This window comes from Xenopus tropicalis, chromosome 9 (assembly GCF_000004195.4).
Source record: "Xenopus tropicalis strain Nigerian chromosome 9, UCB_Xtro_10.0, whole genome shotgun sequence".
Classification (NCBI taxonomy): Eukaryota; Metazoa; Chordata; class Amphibia; order Anura; family Pipidae; genus Xenopus; species Xenopus tropicalis.
Window position 1 is genome coordinate 86,249,009 of NC_030685.2, and position 20,145 is coordinate 86,269,153.

The 20,145-nt window shown below is 46.9% G+C and overlaps 1 protein-coding gene across 1 annotated transcript in view; it reads right to left on the bottom strand.

Moving 5' to 3' along the window:
• Window positions 1-2,258: 2,258 nt before the first annotated feature.
• The window catches only part of igfbp2 (insulin like growth factor binding protein 2), a 29,636-nt gene continuing 11,749 nt past the window's right edge, over window positions 2,259-20,145 (bottom strand). Inside the window, 3 exon segments of the mRNA NM_001100237.1 lie at window positions 2,259-2,748; window positions 4,347-4,487; window positions 5,629-5,822. Coding sequence (NP_001093707.1) covers window positions 2,587-2,748; window positions 4,347-4,487; window positions 5,629-5,822 — 497 coding nt within the window. The 3' untranslated portion in view covers window positions 2,259-2,586.

Here is a 20,145-nt window from a genome sequence, read left to right on the forward strand (position 1 = left end):
TGGTAACTAACAGCCCTAAAGACTAACTGCTACAACTCCCAGAACCCTGAATACTGTTGTGAATTGCCTAAATAGTAAATCTGCTGCAAGCCAACCCCATACAAAGTAGCCATCTTATATTGATGCTGAATGGCTAATTAGCAATTCATTTAGAACCGGGCTGCATTCAAACATCCAAGCCTGTCCCACCCCATAGCATCCCTCAGCACAACAATAACCACATTTAGCTCTGCTCAAATAGGAAACACTACTTTCTACATAAACATTCCTTCTCTGTATATTTGTATTTATACATATGGGTAGGGGGTGCCATAGTGTTTCCCTTAGACAGTACAGTATGGGGGTACAGCTTATTGTGTGCCCAGAACATTCCTTCTCTGTATATTTGTATTTATACATATGGGTAGGGGGTGCCATAGTGTTTCCCTTAGACAGTACAGTATGGGGGTACAGCTTATTGTGTGCCCAGAACATTCCTTCTCTGTATATTTGTATTTATACATATGGGTAGGGGGTGCCATAGTGTTTCCCTTAGACAGTACAGTATAGGGGTACAGCTTATTGTGTGCCCAGAACATTCCCTCTCTGTATATTTGTATTTATACATATGGGTAGGGGGTGCCATAGTGTTTCCCTTAGACAGTACAGTATGGGGGTACAGCTTATTGTGTGCCCAGAACATTCCTTCTCTGTATATTTGTATTTATACATATGGGTAGGAGGTGCCATAGTGTTTCCCTTAGACAGTACAGTATAGGGGTACAGCTTATTGTGTGCCCAGAACATTCCCTCTCTGTATATTTGTATTTATACATATGGGTATGAGGCGCCATATTGAGGTTACAGAGGTGCCCTATGAGGGTACAGCTTATTATGTGCACACTCTATGTATAGCATTTATACAGCACCCCTAGTGGTCCTTCTGTATAGCAGTAAATATGGCAGTTCCCACTTATATGCATATATTTATAGGGGAAATCCGTTGCTTCCTTAATTTAATATTGTCTACGGTAATAGAAGTGAGACCCCACTTACATATAATAGAGATTTTTCATTAATGGCCCATAATTCCTTCAGCTCCGTGTTGCCTGTAACTGCAGCCAGTAAATAAACCCAAACACACAGAAAGAGATGAATTGAAGTTGCCCTTTAACCTTCCCAGTTTCCCAGCATGCATTTTTTATCAAGATCAAAGTATTGAAGATCCTAATTTGCACCAAAATTGGGTAATAAATAGGGTTAGAGAACTCCGCCCCCCTTAGAACTGACTATTTAGAGACTTCTGATTGGGAGGGAGAATGGGTTGTGGTTGTGGAGGAATGGGTTGTGGTTGTGGAGGAATGGGTTGTGGTTGTGGAGGAATGGGTTGTGGTTCTGGAGGAATGGGTTGTGGAGGAATGGGTTGTGGAGGAATGGGTTGTGGAGGAATGGGTTGTGGTTGTGGAGGAATGGGTTGTGGAGGAATGGGTTGTGGTTGTGGAGGAATGGGTTGTGGTTCTGGAGGAATGGGTTGTGGTTCTGGAGGAATGGGTTGTGGAGGAATGGGTTGTGGTTGTGGAGGAATGGGTAGTGGAGGAATGGGTTGTGGTTCTGGAGGAATGGGTTGTGGAGGAATAGGTTGTGGTTCTGGAGGAATAGGTTGTGATTCTGGAGGAATGGGTTGTGGTTGTGGAGGAATGGGTTGTGGTTGTGCAGGAATGGGTTGTGGAGGAATAGGTTGTGGTTCTGGAGGAATGGGTTGTGGAGGAATGGGTTGTGGTTGTGGAGGAATGGGTTGTGGTTGTGGAGGAATGGGTTGTGGTTGTGGAGGAATGGGTTGTGGTTGTGGAGGAATGGGTTGTGGAGGAATGGGTTGTGGTTGTGGAGGAATGGGTTGTGGTTGTGGAGGAATGGGTTGCGGTTGTGGAGGAATGGGTTGCGGTTGTGGAGGAATGGGTTGCGGTTGTGGAGGAATGGGTTGCGGTTGTGGAGGAATGGGTTGCGGTTGTGGAGGAATAGGTTGCGGTTGTGGAGGAATGGGTTGCGGTTGTGGAGGAATGGGTTGCGGTTGTGGAGGAATGGGTTGCGGTTGTGGAGGAATGGGTTGCGGTTGTGGAGGAATGGGTTGCGGTTGTGGAGGAATGGGTTGCGGTTGTGGAGGAATGGGTTGCGGTTGTGGAGGAATGGGTTGTGGTTGTGGAGGAATGGGTTGTGGTTCTGGTTCCTACAGAGTGAAACAGGCTAGGAGACGCAGCAGAGACAGCCTGCAGCCTAGGGGAGTTGATATATTTGGGTGTTTATTTCCCCTTGGGGCTGGTTATTTGGTTTATTTGTAATGTCCATCCTGATTGGCTAATGAAACAGGGACGCTCTGACTGGCTGGCTCTGACTTATTCTCCCAAATCCTCTGTTCCCTCGTTATCCAACCGCCGGGATATGCGTTTTTCTCTTTGGTAAATGGAAAGCCCGCTGAGGATTTCGGCTAATACATCGAGCAGCCAATTCCCACTTTCAGAGCCGCAGCAACAATGGTGATTGTTTGATCCAATGTGCATGAAACAAAGATTGTGATATTGGCCGGCGGCGGGCAGGGATTGGACTGCGGTGCTACGGGGCCCGCTGAGTATGTGCCCGGCCCTCCTCCGGGCTCGTGTAATACAAGTGGCATTCGGGGTCCCCTCGGATAGTGGGTGATCCAGGTAGCGCCTTCCCAGTGATGGGATTCACACACCAGCATTCCCCGCGCTGCCCATTCACCGACATCTTACACTGTAACGGGAAACAGATATACATTAGGGGGTCTTATGGTATCTCTCTGTACAGGCTATGGGCAAACTTAGGGGGCTGTTCCTGCTGAATTGTGCTTAGTACAGGGGAATCCCTATGTGCCATAGTTTTATGGTATCTCTCTGTACAGGCTATGAGCAAACTTAGGGGGCTGTTCCTGCTGAATTGTGCTTAGTACAGGGGAATCCCTATGTGCCATAGGTTCATGGTATCTCTCTGTACAGGCTATGGGCAAACTTAGGGGGCTGTTCCTGCTGAATTGTGCTTAGTACAGGGGAATCCCTATGTGCCATAGTTTTATGGTATATCTCTGTACAGGCTATGGGCAAACTTAGGGGGCTGTTCCTGCTGAATTGTGCTTAGTACAGGGGAATCCCTATGTGCCATAGTTTTATGGTATCTCTCTGTACAGGCTATGAGCAAACTTAGGGGGCTGTTCCTGCTGAATTGTGCTTAGTACAGGGGGATCCCTATGTGCCATAGTTTTATGGTATCTCTCTGTACAGGCTATGAGCAAACTTAGGGGGCTGTTCCTGCTGAATTGTGCTTAGTACAGGGGAATCCCTATGTGCCATAGTGTTATGGTATCTCTCTGTACAGGCTATGAGCAAACTTAGGGGGCTGTTCCTGCTGAATTGTGCTTAGTACAGGGGAATCCCTATGTGCCATAGTTTTATGGTGTCTCTCTGTACAGGTTATGGGCAAACTTAGGGGGCTGTTCCTGCTGAATTGTGCTTAGTACAGGGGAATCCCTATGTGCCATAGTATTATGGTATGTCTCTGTACAGGCTATGAGCAAACTTAGGAGGCTGTTCCTGCTGAATTGTGCTTAGTACAGGGGAATCCCTATGTGCCATAGTATTATGGTATGTCTCTGTACAGGCTATGAGCAAACTTAGGAGGCTGTTCCTGCTGAATTGTGCTTAGTACAGGGGAATCCCTATGTGCCATAGTATTATGGTATGTCTCTGTACAGGCTATGAGCAAACTTAGGAGGCTGTTCCTGCTGAATTGTGCTTAGTACAGGGGAATCCCTATGTGCCATAGTATTATGGTATCTCTCTGTACAGGCTATGGGGGCTGTTCTTACTCACTGGGCAGTGGAATTGTTACTCACGACACTGTTTCTCGGGAAATCATAAAATCCTCGGTTGAGTAACAAACACCATGAAAGCGCCTTCCTTGGAACCAGGTAGAATATTTGGCAATGACTTAAAGGGGATTCCAAGTGATGAAGCAGCACAGGAAGGCGCGGTGAGAAAAAACAATAATTACCCATAATTACCCTGGCCTGGGGCAACGATTACACACTCGCTGGTTTGGTAACTGGTTATGCAATGGCTTCAGTGCAGATAAAGTACAGTAAGTACAGGAGGGTTCCCTGGAGTTGTAGCAAAGATGTTGTTTTAAAGGGCAAGTAAAGTGCAAAATCTTTACCCTTAGTCTGTCCCACAGTCTGTGCAGCAAAAAGGGACTGGTAGTTTGCAGCCTCACAGATGTGCTTTCCAGCTGACAGTCAGGACAGCAAGAGCGCCCACTAGTGGCCACTGCACCCACCCTATTCTTTCATTTCTATTTACCTGTTTGAGATTAAAGAAGCCGTTCTTGTCACAGTTGGGAATGTGAAGGGCATAAAGGTGCTCGAGGGGCCCCCGGTCATCAGGGAGGTGCATTCCCGAGATCCGCTCCAGAACCTGGTCCAACTGCAACTGGCAGAGGCTCTGCAACCAAACCAAAGCAAGGACTCAGTACATCACATACACCCTCTACTTAATCCCAGTGAAGGTTTCTCCAGGCTGCAGTGTTTCAGCCAGAGCTCAACCCACCCAATCTAATTCACTTGCTGAGGTGTTGGAGCTGGAACTAGTCCGGTTTTGACCCGAACAATCTCCTCTTCAGAAGGGCTGTCCGGGTCAAAACCTCCTGTCTGGTTTTCCAAACCAGCAGGACTCACTTTGATTGACGGGGCGACGGCACAGCCCCGCCTCTTCCCCGCCCCCATGGCATCATGACCCAACCCCCTGCCCAGTGACAAACGCCGGCAGAGGTGGCAACACTAGCTAGAAGACTATTGGCCTGCAGAGTGGTCAGCAATTCAATATATATATAGCCCATATACACATGTACAAAGGGCAACTTTTCTGCCCCCCCTGGCCCCTTATCCAGACTGCTCGGGACCTGGGGTTTTCCGGATAAGGGATCTTTCCGTAATTTGGATCTCCATAATTTAAGTCTGCTAGAATTCATTTAAATATTGCATAAACCCAATAGGGCTGTTCTGCCCCCAATAAGGGGTAATTATATCTTAGTTGGGATCAAGTACAGGTACTGTTTTATTATTACAGAGAAAAGGGAATCATTTAACCATTAAATAAACCCAATAGGGCTGTTCTGCCCCAATAAGGGGTAATTATATCTTAGTTGGGATCAAGTACAGGTACTGTTTTATTATTACAGAGAAAAGGGAATCATTTAACCATTAAATAAACCCAATAGGGCTGTTCTGCCCCAATAAGGGGTAATTATATCTTAGTTGGGATCAAGTACAGGTACTGTTTTATTATTACAGAGAAAAGGGAATCATTTAACCATTAAATAAACCCAATAGGGCTGTTCTGCCCCAATAAGGGGTAATTATATCTTAGTTGGGATCAAGTACAGGTACTGTTTTATTATTACAGAGAAAGAGGGAATCATTTTTAAAAATTAGAATTATTTGTCTATGGGGGATGGCCTTTCCGTAAATTGGATCTTTCAGGATAACAGGTTTCCAGATAAGGGATCCCATACCTGTACTTGTTATAAGGGATTATTGTGCAGACATGGCCCCCCAGTCACTGCCCTATATACAGAGTAACCAACCCTGGCCGGTCTCTTCTTGTCTTCACTTTTGTTGCTCTTCGACCGCTGCTGCTCATTGGCTCTCTCCCTGGTCACGGCGATCTCTTTCATCTCTTTTTTGGAGGGTTTCCTCGGCGCGGCCTCCCCGGCAACCGCCGGCCCAGCTTCTAACTTGTTATCAACAAGCATGTTGTCCGAGCGTTCCTCCGGCAGCTCTGCAGGGGCGGGACAGAGAGTCGCTGATATCAAACAATTATTTCTTTCACTCATTTTGCATTTCATTTCCCTATAGGACTAAACTGTAAATGTTATCCTTATAAACAGTGCTTAGTGATGTCATCAGTCCTAGTGATGTCATTTCTGTCACGTGGCTCACTAAAACTCATATATTATAATAAATAAAGTAAAGTGGGTTCGGCACGATTTCCACACAAGATTTCTGGATTACAGACGGGTTCAGGCTGAGCTCTTCCTTACGCTCTTACCAACCTACTAAACCAAAAGCAAAATAACTGAAACCATAACACAAAAAATGAAGACCAATTGCATATGACCTCAGAATAGCAATGCCTACATCCTGCTAAAGGTGAACCACCCCTATACAGGTATAGGACCCGTTTTCCAGAATGCTTGGGACCAAGGGTATTCCGGATAAGGGGTCTTTCCGTAATTTGGATCTCCATACCTTAAGTCTACTAAAAAATCAATAAACCATTTATTAAACCCAATAGGGCTGTTCTGCCCCAATAAGGGGTAATTATATCTTAGTTGGGATCAAGTACAGGTACTGTTTTATTATTACAGAGAAAAGGGAATCATTTAACCATGAAATAAACCCAATAGGGCTGTTCTGCCCCCAATAAGGGGTAATTATATCTTAGTTGGGATCAAGTACAGGTACTGTTTTATTATTACAGAGAAAAGGGAATCATTTAACCATTAAATAAACCCAATAGGACTGTTCTGCCCCAATAAGGGGTAATTATATCTTAGTTGGGATCAAGTACAGGTACTGTTTTATTATTACAGAGAAAAGGGAATCATTTAACCATTAAATAAACCCAATAGGGCTGTTCTGCCCCAATAAGGGGTAATTATATCTTAGTTGGGATCAAGTACAGGTACTGTTTTATTATTACAGAGAAAAGGGAATCATTTAACCATGAAATAAACCCAATAGGGCTGTTCTGCCCCCAATAAGGGGTAATTATATCTTAGTTGGGATCAAGTACAGGTACTGTTTTATTATTACAGAGAAAAGGGAATCATTTAACCATGAAATAAACCCAATAGGACTGTTCTGCCCCCAATAAGGGGTAATTATATCTTAGTTGGGATCAAGTACAGGTACTGTTTTATTATTACAGAGAAAAGGGAATCATTTAACCATGAAATAAACCCAATAGGACTGTTCTGCCCCCAATAAGGGGTAATTATATCTTAGTTGGGATCAAGTACAGGTACTGTTTTATTATTACAGAGAAAAGGGAATCATTTAACCATTAAATAAACCCAATATTACAGAGAAAAATGAATCAGTTTTAAAATTCTGAATTATTTGATTAAAATGGAGTCTATGGGAGACGGGCTTTCCGTAATTCGGAGCTTTCTGGATAATGGGTTTCCGGATAAGGGATCCCATACCTGTACAATTTTTTAATAAACTGACCATTATGAACAGCTACAAAACCACAGGTTGTGGATATAAAATTCTGACAAATTCACAGGTTGATCCGATTCATTATGAATCTCTGCGCCGCTCCGCCTGATGTATAATAATAATAATAAATAGCGTAACAGCGGGTCAGCGTAGGTGACAGACAGTCCAACAGAATTCTGCTCCTATTACTCATTAGCATTGTGACACCAAGAGGGGCAACGGCTGCCAAGCGCTCAGTACCCCAGTCTGCGAGAGCCCCCGCGCCAATGTAAGCACTCGGCTCCCCAAGGAACTTATGGGACTTGTCTGACGCTCCATCCTATAGCCACGGCGGCGCGGGTAAAGGTTTTCGCAATGTCTCTGGCTGTGTGACTGCCGGTCCCCCCTCCCTGTGCGGATTTTCACACTATTTTCCCTCTCCCCCACAACTTATTATTATTGCACAACTGTGTCTGCCGCAACCCATACACTTCACTTTCTACTACAATGTGTGTGTGTATATATAGTGTGTGTAAAGTACCAAATTATCAAGCTATTATGCTACTATAGGCACCATCTCTCCCTACTATACCTGCTATCCCACAGCCCCAGTCCCTTCCCAGAGGCTATTATCCCCCCACTGCTACTATAGGCACCATCTCTCCCTACTATACCTGCTATCCCACAGCCCCAGTCCCTTCCCAGAGGCTATTATCCCCCCACTGCTACTATAGGCACCATCTCTCCCTACTATACCTGCTATCCCACAGCCCCAGTCCCTTCCCAGAGGCTATTATCCCCCCACTGCTACTATATGCACCATCTCTCCCTACTATACCTGCAATCCCACAGCCCCAGTCCCTTCCCAGAGGCTATTATCCCCCCACTGCTACTATAGGCACCATCTCTCCCTACTATACCTGCAATCCCACAGCCCCAGTCCCTTCCCAGAGGCTATTATCCCCCCACTGCTACTATAGGCACCATCTCTCCCTACTATACCTGCTATCCCACAGCCCCAGTCCCTTCCCAGAGGCTATTATCCCACTGCTACTATAGGCACCATCTCTCCCTACTATACCTGCTATCCCACAGCCCCAGTCCCTTCCCAGAGGCTATTATCCCACTGCTACTATAGGCACCATCTCTCCCTACTATACCTGCTATCCCACAGCCCCAGTCCCTTCCCAGAGGCTATTATCCCCCCACTGCTACTATAGGCACCATCTCTCCCTACTATACCTGCTATCCCACAGCCCCAGTCCCTTCCCAGAGGCTATTATCCCACTGCTACTATAGGCACCATCTCTCCCTACTATACCTGCTATCCCACAGCCCCAGTCCCTTCCCAGAGGCTATTATCCCACTGCTACTATAGGCACCATCTCTCCCTACTATACCTGCTATCCCACAGCCCCAGTCCCTTCCCAGAGGCTATTATCCCCCCACTGCTACTATAGGCACCATCTCTCCCTACTATACCTGCTATCCCACAGCCCCAGTCCCTTCCCAGAGGCTATTATACAGTATATGTATAAGGCTTATGATAAAGGATTGCCATTTGATGTGTTGCAGGTTCCTGTTCCGATTCCCATGCATTATATTTATACCATGATATTAGGCGCTGGCAGCGACACTGTTTCTTGACTCCCGGGACCCCGTTTCGCTCCGTCTCCTATTCAGCTCTGCAGAGCATTTCGTGTGTTTCTAAAGGAACAGTTAATCGCTGCTCAGCACCACTGAGCCCCATGGATTATCTGCTGTTGATTTAGCGATTACAGGGGATGGCAGCCATCCACAACCAGCAGCACGTTTAAAACATTCTTGTGCAAATGTTTATTGGGCAAAAAAACTGACAATTCGAAATCAAAAGTCCCACTTGGTGCCTGCAAGTCATCTGAAAAGAAAGCAGGAATGCAGGCACGCAGCGTCTTGTCGGGGGACCTCCTGTCTGTTTTACATTTGAAACTATTCTAAAGCCCCCCCCCCCACCCCGCCGCCAAGATTCAGAGATTTACCTTGATTCACATTTACACAATATTTACATTTATCCAAGTTGCCATTTTTGATGTTGACATTTTACAAAATAAAACTATAAAAAAATGGGGGGGGGCAGCTATACGGTATTAAGCAGTGAGGAAGGTGTGATATTCTGCACAGAAGGGGCCCCTTTGTAATCATTGTAATCTGTTTTTCCCATGGGGCTAGCCATATTCTTCATTTCCCAGGGTGCCACAGCCATGTGACCTGTGCTCTGATAAACTTCACTCACACTTTACTGCTGCGCTGCAAGTTGGAGTGATATCCCCCCCCCTCACCCCCAGCAGCCGATCAGCAGAACAATGGGAAGGGAGCAAGATAGCAGCTCCCAGTAGGTATCAGAATAGCACTCAATAGTAAGAAATCCAAGTCCGGCTTGGGACTCCTCCAGTTACATGGGAGTAGGAGAAACAGTAGGTTAGCTGAAAGCAGTTCTAATGTGTAGCGCTGGCTGAAAGCTCAGACTCAGGCACACTTTACTGCTGCGCTGCAAGTTGGAGTGATCTCCCCCCCTCACCCCCCCAGCAGCCGATCAGCAGAACAATGGGAAGGGAGCAAGATAGCAGCTCCCAGTAGGTATCAGAATAGCACTCAATAGTAAGAAATCCAAGTCCGGCTTGGGACTCCTCCAGTTACATGGGAGTAGGAGAAACAATAGGTTAGCTGAAAGCAGTTCTAATGTGTAGCGCTGGCTCCTTGGCACATTTGCACATGGCCGGGCAGTGATCTTTCGGCTTCAATTTGGCATCTGTGCACGCGCGTGACGTCACTTTTGGAAGCGAGGCCCAGCGGGTCACTTCCCAGTATAGCCACAGATTTTCTGCACTATCCCCCGGCTACTAATACTTTCAAGTTGGCAACTCTGCTTCTGTAAGCAGCAAAAGCAACTAGGGGTGCACCAAATCCAGGATTCAGCTATTTTTGGGCGAATCCAAGTGCCTGGCCAAACTGAATCCTTTGTGGCTTAAGTTTAAGATGCCCCCCCAAACCTACAATGCGAAATTCCAAACAGCATTTTAATGGGGTGCCCCGGACAGAGATGTGTTGGCAAGGAGCAAGCACAAGTCCTTGACGGAGATCTGATTCCAACACTGAGTAACCCTTTGCCCCCCGTTACAAGCTGGGATACGGGGATGAGGGGCAGCAGAGCCCCACTGAGAGCCCCGCAGGCAGAGCGCGGTGTCGCCAGATGCGGTCTGTCAGCGACATTATGTACATTGGCACAGGCCGCTCGGCTCATACAATAACAAAAACGGAGAATTTCTCCCGGATTCGCTTTCCTTGTGCAAAAGAGCTGGATTGCTTATTCTGGCACCGAGTCGCTCTTCTAAACGTTTCCCACACTCTCTGGGGGATTTCCTCACTCGCTGAGGGGCTGCTCTGTCTTCTGTCTCCCGTCCAAAATGTCACAAAGTGTCAATAACTGAAAGCAAATACCTTCCCTCCTTTACCAATTTGCTGCATTTCAAAGTTGGCTCCGAAGGCTGAAAAACAATTTCATGCCTAACAGCGTCTTAATAGCTTCGCAGCGGCCCAAGCAAGGTCAAGGCTCGTACCCAACATCTCTCTCTCATTAAAGGCTTACTTTATTCAAATAATGGTGCTCAAAAATAAGGTGTAATATTATGTAATGCCGTGAAGTTACTGCTTCCTTTCCTTGCTTTATGGCAAGGATTCCAGCGATTAACTCAAGATCACAGTACAAGTGTCAAATACATACAGAAGGACTAACATTATAGAAATAATGCGTCAGTACATAGAATATTGTGTATATGCAAAATATTACTTGCTTGGTGGGGGGGGGCTATTTGGCACTAGCATGATTTCCCAATGTAATGGCTTATAGGCCAACCTCAACCTTCTGTTCTGTATAGCATACCCTAGGTTACAGGGGTGAAGACTGATGCCTGAGAGGTCAGAATTGACTGTTGATGGATGATGAATAATAGTTAGGGCATAACGATGGATAGTTTGGTGATAAAGTCTTTTGGATGAGCAATGAGGCCTGAGCAATGGGGCACAAGGACTTGTTCAAGGTGGGGACTCATGGTTGAGGAGTGAGGACTCATGGTTGAGGAGTGTGGTCTAATGATTATAGATTAATGGTTAGGGAATGTGGTCTTATGGTTAAGGGATGACAACTGAGGGGGTGAGGACTCACGGTTGAGAGGTGAGGAGGATTTTGATCCAATAGAGGAGGACTATGATAGAGTGTAGATTGATGGTTAAGGACTGAAAATTGAGGGGGTGAGGATTGATGGTTAATTAGTGAGGGCTTATGGTTGAGGAGAGTGGTCTGATGGTTAAGGACTAAAGGTTAGGTAGTGTGGTCTAATTGTCGAGTACTAAAAATTGAGGAGTTGAGGACCATGGTTGAGGGCTGATGGTTTGGAAGTGTGGTCTGATGGTTGAGGACTGAAAACTGAGGGGGTCAGGACTGATGGGTGAGGGGCAAGGACTCATGGTTGAAGAGTATGGTCTGATGGTTGAAAACTGATAGCTGTGGAATGTGGTCCAATGGCTGAGGACTGAAAATTGTGCTGGGGGGGTTGAGGACTGAAGACTGAAGGTTGAGGGTTTAAAACTGATGGTTGAGAACGTAAGGTTGAGGGGTCAAGAATGATGGCCATCGAGCAGCACTGATAACTGACTGGACTGAGGCATGGGGGCTGATTGCTTAGTAAGAATAATTAGTAAGTGTTGTGGGACTGACAGTGATGATTACTAAAGGTCCCCATACACGGGTCGATAGTAGCTGCCAAAATGGGTCCATTAACCTGATTCGTCAGCTTATCGGCCCGTGTAGGGTCAGGAACAAGGGGCATGCCGACCGATATCTGGCCTGAAATTGGCCAGATATCGATCGGCCAGGTTAGAAAATTCAGTCGGCTCGTTGATGTGGTCCCCGAACTAACTGCCCCTGTATGTGCCCGACCCGACTCCCATTGTAGGTCCCCCAAGGATACTGTCAGATACACAATACACACACAGACTTTATGGTTATCCTACTGAAATTTTCAAACCCATTGGATCGTCGATAACTCAGAGTTTTGTAGGATTATATTGGTGCATGTATGGCCAGCTTAAGCGCTGATGAGGGCTAAGGACTGATAGTCGAGGTCTAAGGACTGATAGTCGAGGTCTAAAGACTGATAGTCGAGGGCTGAGGACTGATAGTCGAGGGCTGAGGACTGATAGTCGAGGGCTGAGGACTGATAGTCGAGGGCTGAGGACTGATAGTCGAGGGCTGAGGACTGATAGTCGAGGGCTGAGGACTGATAGTCGAGGGCTAAGGACTGATAGTCGAGGGCTAAGGACTGATAGTCGAGGTCTAAAGACTGATAGTCGAGGTCTAAAGACTGATAGTCGAGGGCTGAGGACTGATAGTCGAGGGCTGAGGACTGATAGTCGAGGGCTGAGGACTGATAGTCGAGGGCTGAGGACTGATAGTCGAGGGCTGAGGACTGATAGTCGAGGGCTGAGGACTGATAGTCGAGGGCTGAGGACTGATAGTCGAGGGCTGAGGACTGATAGTCGAGGGCTGAGGACTGATAGTCGAGGGCTGAGGACTGATAGTCGAGGGCTGAGGACTGATAGTCGAGGGCTGAGGACTGATAGTTGAGGGCTGAGGACTGATAGTCGAGGGCTGAGGACTGATAGTCGAGGGCTGAGGACTGATAGTCGAGTAACGGTAGAGGGGTATAGACTAATAGTCAAGGGTAAAGAATTAAGGTTGAGAGATGTAATACATAAAGTGCATATTTACTTTTTCTTTAATATGAAATCAGTGCAACTAGTGCAATTGGTGCAATTAAATCTGACCAATCGCAATGGGACCTTCAGCCTTTCACCTGTATCCCGCTGGCATTCCCCAGTGTGTGAAGATCACTAGCAAATGGAACTATAAAAATACAGAATTCTTCCCCAGTAAAAAAAAAAAAAGCACAAACACGCGCAGTATGTACATTGTGCTGTGCCTTGGGGAAATGAAAAGGAAACCATTATATCCATGGCTGAGTGCTTACTCCACATACCAAACTCGCAGTTTAAAGGCAATATAAACCTTAGATTGAACCTGAGCACATCTGCACTGGTCTAATGTGAAAAAAATACATGATATAAAGGGGGATTGTGTGTTTAATGTAGGGGCAGGGGGCTTGGCTGGCCAGTTTGGGTTGCAATATTATTAGTAGACAGAGCATTATGATAGAGCAGGAGCCCCCTCTACTGGCCAAACAAAACCACTGCAGCTTAAAAGGTACAACAGGCTGTGAGTACAAGGTTAGTAGCCACTACTCCAAGGTGTGTTTGTAACACATAGATTGCTTTACAGCTTTTCCCATACTCCAGTGGCTCAACATTAACCATATGTTTATTTTGCCACAGGCTCCTTTCTGAGAAGCAACTGGTTAAAACCACCTAACCTAAAGAATCGGGGAAAATCCACAAATGAAATATATATATTATTAGCAAGGATATTATTTGGCACAGAGACTGCTGCTAGGGTGTGGTGCCAGCACTCTATGCCCTGCGCTAAACCTGACACAGCACTACCCGTAACGGCAATGAGACCGCTGAGAGATCCTATGGGCAAAATAATCATTTCTTGTTTTCCACCACTTGGCAGCAATACAGCAAATTAACATTCAGCTGACTTGGCAGTTGCAAAGCATGAGCTTAAGGCGTGCACACACCTAATCACTAACCTGTGGCTCCCTCCCAAGCCAAATAAATACTTATATATATGAGAAAGCACATTTGCTTGACTCCTGCGAATCTACAGAGCATTAGCGGGAACTCTGGCTCCATCCCTGGGCTTCATTTATTATCCCTTGGTTAACTCCGCCCACTGTTTGATCAGAGGCGGAGTCTGTCATTAACAGGTGAATGTTTAATTGAGTTGTGAGTGACTCTAACGGTCCCCATACACCTACGGGTGGGGGATATCGGGAGAATCCAGGTAATTTGATCGTTTGGCCCCAGGGCCAAATTGAATTATGATGACGGGTATAGGTAAAGTCGGTCCGGGGGCCGCATCGGCTCATTGATGCGGCCCCCGGACCGACTTTACCTATAGCTGTCATTATAATTCGATCGTTTGGCCCCAGGGTTCTCCTGATATCGCCCGACTAGATTTTCTAACCTGCCCAATCGAGATCTGCCCGATTTCAGGCCAGATATCGGTCAGGCATGCCCGTTGGTAGTGCCCATACACGGGCTACAAAAGCAGTAATCGGTGAAATCTAAATGAACCTATTGCATGCAATCATGTCCTGATTAAGATGTGGCCCCTATGGTGGGTAAACCCAGGACCCGACATTAGCTGCTGGCTCAATAACCTCATTGGACCATCTATGGCACCAAAACCAGAGCCTGCCTGAAGGCTATCTGACTGGGGACTGGGCAGCTATGTTATAGAAGATTTGAAAATCCCATCGGGCATTGCAGGGTCGGACTGGGTTGCCGGAACACTGGGGAAAAACCCAGTGGGCCCTGGCCCCAGCGGCCCAGACCCAACCCTTGCTGGCACTCCCCCAACCAACCATTCCTCCCCTGACACATTAAACTTATGCACGCTCAGGGGAGGATGTGGTTGGGGGGCTCAGCAGGGGCCCCTGCGGAGGGTTAGGGAGGCTCAGGGGGGATTAGGGAGGCTCAGGGGGGGTTAGGGAGGCTCAGGGGGGGTTAGGGAGGTTCAGCGGGGCCCTTGCAAGGGGGGTTTAGGGGATGCGGCCGGCGGGGGCACCTGCAGGGCCCCTGGGGAGGTAGCCCCGTAGGGCCCTGCACCCTCCAGTCCGACCCTGGGGCATTGCCTGCTGATAAGGTCCTCACCTGTAATGATCCAAGACTGGGATAAACAAACAGCATTTTGATTAATATTTGTGATCTATGTTCTTGGACACACCTCAAAACACGCACTTAGCAACTTTTCAATTGGTCTTCATTATTTGTTATAGTTTTTGAATTATTTGCCTTCTTCTTCCAACACTCTGCAGTTTTTAAACGGGGGGTCACTGACCCCGGCAACCAAAAACCTATTGCTCTGTGAAGCTCCAGTTTTATTGTTATTGTTACTATTTGTAACTTTCTTTTCTATTCCTGTCCTCTCCTATTGATATACCAGCCTCTCATCCAAACAACTCCCTGGTTGCTAAGGTAACATGGACCCTAGCAATCAAATAACTGCTGAAACTCCAGACTGGAGAGCTCCTGAACTGAAAATGAAATAACTAAAAAACTACAAAAATGAAGACCAATTGCAAACTGTCTCAGAATATTACTCTCTACATCATGCTAAAAGTTAACTCAAAGTTGAACTACTCTGTGCTGGGCCCCCCTGCAAAAAATCTTCAGAGGGGCCCAACACAGAGTAGCAAACTCACCCAGCCCCCCCGCCCTGACCTGCCGCCCCTCAGTTCTGCTCGCCCCCCACTCACACCTGCTCCCCGCCCACTATCCTACCTTGGAGCAGGTGTGGAGTGGAGATTTACCTGCTAAATGGAGGAAGCAGACCCCGCGGTCTGGGCCCCCCTCCCCAACGACCGCTGACAGTGTCTGTGTAAGAAATATACACTTTTATGGGTTTGTGCTGCCGCTGTGGGGCAATTACATCTTGTAAAACATGTCTGCGTTCTGCTCACGGAATCCTGCGTGTGTTGTACAGCGCCGGGACCCCTGCAGGTCACACCAGGGTTGGGGGGGGGGAGTACTGGAAATTCTGGGAAATATCCAGTTTGTATCACGCCAGCTACAATATATGAATTTGTTGACCAATCACGTTGCAGGGAGGTGCAGGCGATAGCAGGGAGCCCCGCCCATACAGCCTGCCCTATGGCAGTAAGTCTTGTTAGAGCCCAGCAGGACTGGGTATAGGTTTAGGGTTACCCCCCAGCCAGTGGGGCCGGGGCCACAAGTACTAATTTGTAATACCCTACAAACCCTCCCTTCCCTGAGCCTCTCTCAGAGCTTCCAACCCCAACGCTTAGGTTCCCAGGATGGGGGGGATACCCGAAAGCAACATCAATTGCAGACAATAGAACAAATATGGGGGGGTTGATAGCTCTGCTCTCTGATAAAGTATTGCAGTCCCGCCTATACCCTACCCATTTCCTCACCCACTGTGCCCATTTCTCCACCCATTCTTCCCATTTTCCCACCCACTGTGCCCATTTCCCCACCCATTTTTCCCATTTCCCCACCTACTCCGCCCATTTCTCCACCCACTGTGCCCATTTCCCCACCCATTCTTCCCATTTCCCCACCTACTCCACCCATTTCCCCACCCATTCTTCCCATTTCCCCACCCACTGTGCCCATTCTCCACCCATTCTTCCCATTTTCCCACCCACTGTGCCCATTTCCCCACCTACTCCGCCCATTTCTCCACCCACTGTGCCCATTTCCCCACCTACTCCACCCATTTCCCCACCCACTGTGCCCATTCTCCACCCATTCTTCCCATTTCCCCACCTACTCCACCCATTTCCCCACCCACTGTGCCCATTTCCCCACCCATTTTTCCCATTTCCCCACCTACTCCGCCCATTTCTCCACCCACTGTGCCCATTTCCCCACCTACTCCGCCCATTTCTCCACCCACTGTGCCCATTTCCCCACCCATTCTTCCCATTTCCCCACCTACGCCACCCATTTCCCCACCCATTCTTCCCATTTCCCCACCCACTGTGCCCATTCTCCACCCATTCTTCCCATTTCCCCACCTACTCCACCCATTTCCCCGCCCACTCTGCCCATTTCCCCACCATGTGACATCATCACCCCCCCCCATGTTACACCCCGCCTACTTCCCCAACCCAAAGGGCAGTATTACAATAAAAACTAGAGAGGTACATTTCCTGAAGAAAATGTGAGTGGTGCTTGCCGTGGCAAAACTCGTGTTACCCATTAACCTCCCACCCCTCAGAAAAGTCATAGCACACCCATTCACGAATAAGCCTAACGGTTTGACACCTCATTCATGGGTCTACGACAAATGGTGCGGGTCAAAGTTGGTCTCAATGTTAAGTCTATGGGCGGATAATTGCCCCCTGCTGGGGCAATTACATCCCCAAAATCCCCATTATAAGTCAATGGGGCAAATTTGGGGACCTCTCTTGCCCCGGGGGTAAAACCTATACCCTTGTGCGGGGTATCTTCTGACACAGGTTGCAAACCTCTTCAAATGTGGTAAATTTCACGTTTCTAAAAAATTTCCTTTCTGCGCTACAATCTGTCAAAGTTGGCCCTAATGTTAAGTCAATGGGATTTTTGGGCCGGTTAATTCCCCCCTGCGGGGGCAATTAACCGCCCACCCCTTAGAAAAGTCATAGCACCCCATTCCCGAATAGGCCGCATGATTTGACACCTCACTCATGGGTCTACGACAAACGGTGCGGGACTTTTGTACGGAAGAATAATAAGAAGAAGAAAAATAAGCCTGTGAGATAAGAATAGTGCTTTGCTTCCCAAGCCCCATTCGCTCATAAAGGTCACCTGACCTGCGCTATTTTCTATAAGCGGTCTAGCACAGGTGTGTGGGGTTGTAGTGAATGACCCCCTCAAATCACCAACAGCTTTAAAGGGGACCTGTCACCCTAAGAAATACACTAAATAATCAATATAAATCTTGTTTCCTTCACTCGTGGGATTACCCAATCACAGCCAACAGGCAGCCGCCATTATGTTAGCAAGGAAAGCTTTGTATCACCTTGTATGTGGCAGAATGGGGGGCCTGATGCAGTTGCCCATGTAAGTTAGATGTTGAGGAGGGAGGGGGAAGTGAGTGCTGAATGGAAAGTGAAAGTATAAAAATGAGTTTGGGTTTCAAGTTTAATTTGAGAAGGGCTTTAGTTATAGAGCTTTTTATGTCTGGGTGACAGGTCCCTTTTAAATTGTTCTCCTTAAATCTGTTAGACTGTAAGTTCTTGGGGGCAGGGCCCTCTTATTCTCCCTTGTTCATCTTCTAAGCCACGTTTATTAGGTACCCGGATGCTTTTTTCTTTCTTTATAACTTGTTGCATAACTTTTTGGCACAATATAAATACATTATGATGATCGTTCGCAAAAAATAAAATAGCAAAACTAGGGAGGAGTGCTGTCCCGGGCGCATCTACGTGCCCTTTCAGCCCCCCCCCCCCCCCGTGTCAGGGGAGAGAGGCGAGGGCGCAGGTACTAATTACAGGTGGAACCATTTCCCGGCTTCGGCTGTTGGGACACGTCCCGTCAAATCTTCCCCCGAGGGATTGGAATCCCTTTGGCAAACAAAGCAGAATAGATCTCTCTCTCTGAGAGGCATCACCCAGGTGAGAGTGCCCGTGGGCACACAATAGGCTGACAGCACAATGACTAACGCCAAGGAGCTCCGCCCATTTCAGTGAGGACCCAGTGAACCGAGACGTTGTTATAATTAGAGAAAACACCGCTAATGTGAAACCTTAGATGTTGTGGCCTTACACTTCAAAAGTAAAGGAACAGCCAGTCTTTCATTTATTTTAATTTGGCCTATTAATTTGTATTGCAATCCAGCACCGGGCTTGGTAAGATAAAGGTGTGTGCCCAGAACATTCCATCTCTGTATATTTGTATTTATACATATGGGTAGGGGGTGCCATAGTGTTTCCCTTAGACAGTACAGTATGGGGGTACAGCTTATTGTGTGCCCAGAACATTCCTTCTCTGTATATTTGTATTTATACATATGGGTAGGGGGTGCCATAGTGTTTCCGTTAGACAGTACAGTATGGGGGTACAGCTTATTGTGTGCCCAGAACATTCCTTCTCTGTATATTTGTATTTATACATATGGGTAGGGGGTGCCATAGTGTTTCCCTTAGACAGTACAGTATGGGGGTACAGCTTATTGTGTGCCCAGAACATTCCTTCTCTGTATATTTGTATTTATACATATGGGTAGGGGGTGCCATAGTGTTTCCCTTAGACAGTACAGTATGGGGGTACAGCTTATTGTGTGCCCAGAACATTCCTTCTCTGTATATTTGTATTTATACATATGGGTAGGAGGTGCCATAGTGTTTCCCTTAGACAGTACAGTATGGGGGTACAGCTTATTGTGTGCCCAGAACATTCCTTCTCTGTATATTTGTATTTATACATATGGGTAGGGGGTGCCATAGTGTTTCCCTTAGACAGTACAGTATGGGGGTACAGCTTATTGTGTGCCCAGAACATTCCTTCTCTGTATATTTGTATTTATACATATGGGTAGGGGGTGCCATAGTGTTTCCCTTAGACAGTACAGTATGGGGGTACAGCTTATTGTGTGCCCAGAACATTCCTTCTCTGTATATTTGTATTTATACATATGGGTAGGGGGTGCCATAGTGTTGCCCTTAGACAGTACAGTATGGGGGTACAGCTTATTGTGTGCCCAGAACATTCCTTCTCTATATATTTGTATTTATACATATGGGTAGGGGGTGCCATAGTGTTTCCCTTAGACAGTACAGTATGGGGGTACAGCTTATTGTGTGCCCAGAACATTCCTTCTCTGTATATTTGTATTTATACATATGGGTAGGGGGTGCCATAGTGTTTCCCTTAGACAGTACAGTATGGGGGTACAGCTTATTGTGTGCCCAGAACATTCCTTCTCTGTATATTTGTATTTATACATATGGGTAGGAGGTGCCATAGTGTTTCCCTTAGACAGTACAGTATGGGGGTACAGCTTATTGTGTGCCCAGAACATTCCTTCTCTGTATATTTGTATTTATACATATGGGAGGGAGGTGCCATAGTGTTTCCCTTAGACAGTACAGTATGGGGGTACAGCTTATTGTGTGCCCAGAACATTCCTTCTCTGTATATTTGTATTTATACATATGAGTAGGAGGTGCCAT